The sequence below is a fragment of the Rhinopithecus roxellana genome, chromosome 6 (assembly GCF_007565055.1).
Source record: "Rhinopithecus roxellana isolate Shanxi Qingling chromosome 6, ASM756505v1, whole genome shotgun sequence".
Classification (NCBI taxonomy): Eukaryota; Metazoa; Chordata; class Mammalia; order Primates; family Cercopithecidae; genus Rhinopithecus; species Rhinopithecus roxellana.
Window position 1 is genome coordinate 64,788,139 of NC_044554.1, and position 4,747 is coordinate 64,792,885.

The 4,747-nt window shown below is 51.0% G+C and overlaps 1 protein-coding gene across 1 annotated transcript; it reads right to left on the minus strand.

Moving 5' to 3' along the window:
• Window positions 1-251: 251 nt before the first annotated feature.
• On the minus strand, window positions 252-2,864 carry HILPDA (hypoxia inducible lipid droplet associated). The gene is made up of 2 exons (XM_010378734.2): window positions 2,674-2,864; window positions 252-1,493 (listed from the first exon to the last, which is right to left on the minus strand). The coding sequence occupies exon 2, from the start codon at window positions 1,423-1,425 to the stop codon at window positions 1,234-1,236; it is 192 nt and encodes a 63-aa protein (XP_010377036.1). The 5' UTR covers window positions 1,426-1,493; window positions 2,674-2,864; the 3' UTR covers window positions 252-1,233.
• Window positions 2,865-4,747: the final 1,883 nt, after the last annotated feature.

A 4,747-nucleotide genomic window follows, 5' to 3' on the forward strand; every position in this document is an offset into this window, starting at 1 on the left:
TCACTTTTCTTCTTTACAGATCTAGTCATGACAGGCCTGCAATAGTCGTGGCCTAGGCTCACACAACTGGTTGATACAGGGCAGACCCAACTGCCTCTGCCCCAACTTCAGAGGTCTATTGATAGTATGTTTTAAACAAAGTGATTTAAGCACTTTCCTGCTCCAAAGTATTGAGATATTAAACCTCAGGTCTAGAAATTAAGACCCTCCCTACCGCGAATTTCAAGAGCAGAAGTCAACATGACACACAGTAGAAATACATATTCCACTTTATTAATTAGAAAAAATCATTTAAGCCACATGGTGGCCACAATGTCCATAACTTGAGCAGGCTTTGGTATCCCACCTCCCTCTTCAGACCAATACACACTATATTGGAGGAAGGACTTTAAAATGTAAAACAATGAGAAATGGGCACTGAACACTCCATCCTCTCCCTCCCAACAGCCCACCCACACACCTCTTCAACTGCTATCCAAACATGGAGGAGCTCTTGTGGAAGAGAGGCTGAACACCAAATAATTGAGCATAAGACATTCAAGACTAAAGGAATCCCTGGCAGATGTTTAGGAAGCAGGGTTGAAAACATCACCATCTCCCAACAGTTGAAGTTGGGACATCTAAGAGATGTCAGAGCCATACTGCTGAGAAAAGCACAGTATACACCAGACCCTGGGGTAAGCCTCTGCGAGGTAAGGGCGAGACCAACCTGTCTCACAGCCATAAGCAATCCATTCCCACCAGTGCATTAAACAGGCTTTTTCTTTTTTCTTTTTTTTTTTTTTTGACATGGAGTCTTGCTCTGTGGCCCAGGCTAGGTACAGCAGTGCGATCTCAACTCACTATAACCTCTGCCCCTGGGTTCAAGCAATTCTCCTGCCTCAGCCTCCCAAGTAGCTGGGATTACAGGCCTCTGCCACCACACCCAGCTAACTTTTGTATTTTTAGTAGAGACGGGGTTTCGCCATGTTGGCGAGGCTGGTCTCAAACTCCTGACCTCACGTGATCCACCCACCTCAGCCTCCCAAAGTGCTAGGATTACAGGCATGAGCGACCGGCCTAAACAGGCCTTGTCCAGGCAATGAGCATCCAGTTAGGCAGGTCCTTCAAGGCCTAGTAATAGTTAGTTCTCTGGTTACACTGGTGCTCAGCCTGCCTTCTAGGAATGGGATTCCCTTCTGGACATGTGTAGGTCAGTGTTCCAAAATATGGCCAGCACAGAAGGAGGTCTTATCACATGCTTCTGGATGGATGGTCTGGAAGGCCCTTGGTGGGTTCTGTGTTGGTTAGTTGGCTTCTGGTGGTCCAGGAGGTCCCAGGCAATGGGTTCTCTAGTAAGCCCTCTAGGGACTCCATCACTCTAACAAAGATGGAGAGTAGCGTCAGCACCACACCTAAAAGGTAGAGGTTCAACACATGCTTCATGGCTGAAAGGACCCTACTCCTCTGCAGAGAAGCAGAGCTGCCTTCTCCTTCTGAAAGGCCTCTGAACCCTGAGGAAAAAGAGGAAAGGATTAATCTATAGCCTTTTGGGGGTATGCATGCATCCAGCCCTGACTCTTCTGTCCTCTCACGGGGCTGAAAGAGAGGCTTAGCCAGTGAGGGACACAGGGACCAGGGGATGTTCTTGCACAGCAACTCTCCAAGAATATTTTACGTTGCAAACTTCATGGCTACGGAGCCAGTCTTGCTTCTTGGACTAATTCAAGAACACTTCTTAAAACGTTGACTTTCTTAGGCCAGGAGCGGTGGCTCACGTCTGTAATCCCAGCACTTTGGGAGGCCGAAGCGGGTGGATCACCTGAGGTCAGGAGTTCGAGACCAGCCTGACCAACATGGTGAAACCCTGTCTCTACTACAAATACAAAAATTAGCCTGGCGTGGTGGCACATGCCTGTAATCCCAGCTACTCAGGAGGCTGAGGCAGAATCGCTTGAACCTGGGAGGCAGAGGTTGCAGTGAGCCAAGATTGAGCCATTGCACTCCAGCCTGGGCAACAAAAGCGAAACTCCGTCTCAAACACAAACTTTTACTTTCTTGAAAACTTTGTTCTTGCAAGGAAGGCACAATGCACAACCCCTGTGCTACAGTGCAGGTATCAGTCACCTTCCTGAAATAGGCCCAGTCCTTTTGCAGGGGGGTGGTGGGTAATGGGAAATATAAGAACATGCCCTAGAGAAAGCAACCTGCCTAGAAGTCTCTCCCACATCACAGACTGGAGTTAACTAAACTTTTTGCAAGTCCAAATTACTCTTCAAGGGTCCAATCTATCAAGTTCATTTATTTAACAAACATACCATGAATATCTTCAATGTGTTAGGTACCCTGGAATATACTAGGGCCACATGGCAAACCTTATAGACAAAGGGTAGTTACCACGCAACACGCTAAGTGTTGGGACAGGAAGGAGATGGTGAAGGTGCTTTGGGAGGGCATGGCAGGGATGCCTAACTCAGCACCGGTGGGCATGAGATGGGCCACGTGGATCCTAGTTAGGGCCACCTCAGGACAAAACAGGGCTGACGGCTGACTGGGGACCCCGGATGGCAGGGGGCGGGGGCGAGGAGAGAGGCTCCCGGCGGCGCACCCCCAGCCCTGGAACGCGAGGCTGCTAGCCCGGCCAGCACTCTGGCGATGGGGGTGGGGAGCCGGGGAAGCCCACGGGCCGCTCACCTCTGGAGGAAGAGCAGGGAGTGGGTCGCCGGCTGTAGCAGCAGGTCGTGCAAGAGTCGGGAGGAAAGTCGGTTACTAAGCAGCAGCGCAGAAGCTTCCCGCCACAAAACTCACTGGAGACAAAAGCGCGGTCACCAGCAGAGCGCCGAGCAAAGCCACCGAGCCTCCGCCCCTTATAGCCGCGGGTCCGCCCCCCGGAGGGCACGCGCAAGCGCACTGGAGGCCGCACGCACGCGCCGGGGCGCACACGCAGGGACGCACGTCCGCGGCCCCGCCCCGCGGGCGACCGGGTTTGGGGACTGTCCAAGGTGCTCTCCCGCGGAGCTGTTTCCAAAAGTACACGTCGTGCGGTTTTGAGTCATTGTGTTCTGGAGTGAGACGAGGTGTATGTATTAATCTCTACTGCCATCTCTGCTGTAGAAAACATTTGAAGGAGTCAGAGAGCACATATCCCTCGTCCCCAGTAGGTGAAAATCACCGACGGCTTTCGTGTAGGTGAAGCCCTGCAGTGGAGGGTGGGTTCTTCCCCAGAGATTTCGGCAAGCGCTAAATTGTCAGAGGGCACCAGACCCTTACCCACTCGTTATTTTCTTCAAGGACTGAAGAGCGGGTTTTGTTTCACTTCATAGAGGTACCAAGATTCCAAATCCCGAGTTTCAGTTGCCATCAGTATCTCTGGAATGGTGAGGCCCTTGTGCACCACATTAAGCTCTGCAAGCTCTCCTTTCTATGAGAGTTTGTCGTGTCGTTTAAGAAAACGTGAAATACTCCTGGCCCTGGTGTGGGATCCTAACTGCATATGGGCAAGTCACTTGATATTTAAATGGGCCTCAGTTTTCTCATCTATAATGAAGACATTGGCCACTTTCTTCTTCTTTGTTTTTCTCCTTTTTTTTTTTTTTCTTGCTGTGTTGCCCAGGCTGGTCTCGAACCCCTCATCTCAAGCCATCCTCCCACCTCGGCCTCCCAAAGTGCTGGGGCTACAGGCGTGAGTCACCGCGCCTGGCCGCTAGATGATTTTTAAGGGTGCTTTCGGCTTGAACTAAAGAACCAGGAGGTCACAGACCAGCCTTATGCCCAGATTTGGGGGCTGGGCTGCCTTACTAAGCACCCCCCACCCACTCAGCCAAGACCGTGCGGTCTGTCTTGAGAGCACGCAACGGGGGATCTCCGAAAGTAGAGTCCCGGAGAGACACTGGGAATGGGGAGGACCCCCGGGAAGGGATATACACGCCGCGGAAAGGAAGGCCGCTGGTGGCTTCAGAACTGGCGGTTCCGTGTACCCGGGTCAAGTTCCTGTGCCGGATGGGAAAGAACCCTGTGACTTTCCACATCTCAGCAAGCTCGGCGGGCTCCGCTGAACAAGGGCTGTTGGACGGGAAGGGAGGAGCCAATCCCCACTGCGACTTTTCCCCTCCTTTCCTGGCTGGCTGGCAGTGGTCTGTCGGGAATGAGGGGGTGGGGAAGCCGGGAAAGCAGAAGGTTGGGGCTGGAGGCCTGCTGGCAGGCAGGCAGACATTTGGAACCAACTTTCCTGCTCAGTCCGCAGAACTTTTGGTCCTTCGCTATACCAGAGTTTCGTCTGTTTTTTTGCTTGACTCTGTGACCCTTCTTTCACACTGTTATTAAATAGGTCTCAAGCTGCGAAATCAGTGCCAGATCCAAACGCCACTACTTTGCCAGGTGAAGGCCTTGGGCGAACCCTTTAAGCTTCCTGTAATTTGGTTTCCTCAGCTGTTATGTGAGATCATAACAGTCTTAGCCTGGATATTAAATGAATTAATCCATATAAAGCACTTAGAACAATGCCTGGCACATAGAAAACATTCCATGAGTGTTAGCATTATCTGTATCATCAACTACAAAATTCCCAGTGAGGGATTTTGCTCATTAGCAGCGTAGGCTTGGTGAATGAATGTGGGAATTCTACAATGACCCTTTGGGTTCTACTTAGTTTGAATTCTAAATTTATACTTCACACAGCTGGAAGAAGGAATGGGCACCTCTCCAACAATTCTTTCTCCCCATATTCACTGCCACTGTCTAAAGGTCATGCCAGTTGGAAATAAGAAGG

Bases quoted from the DNA above. Each gene is read 5' to 3' on its own strand.
- HILPDA (XM_010378734.2), bottom strand. From the start codon at position 1,425: ATGAAGCATGTGTTGAACCTCTACCTTTTAGGTGTGGTGCTGACGCTA.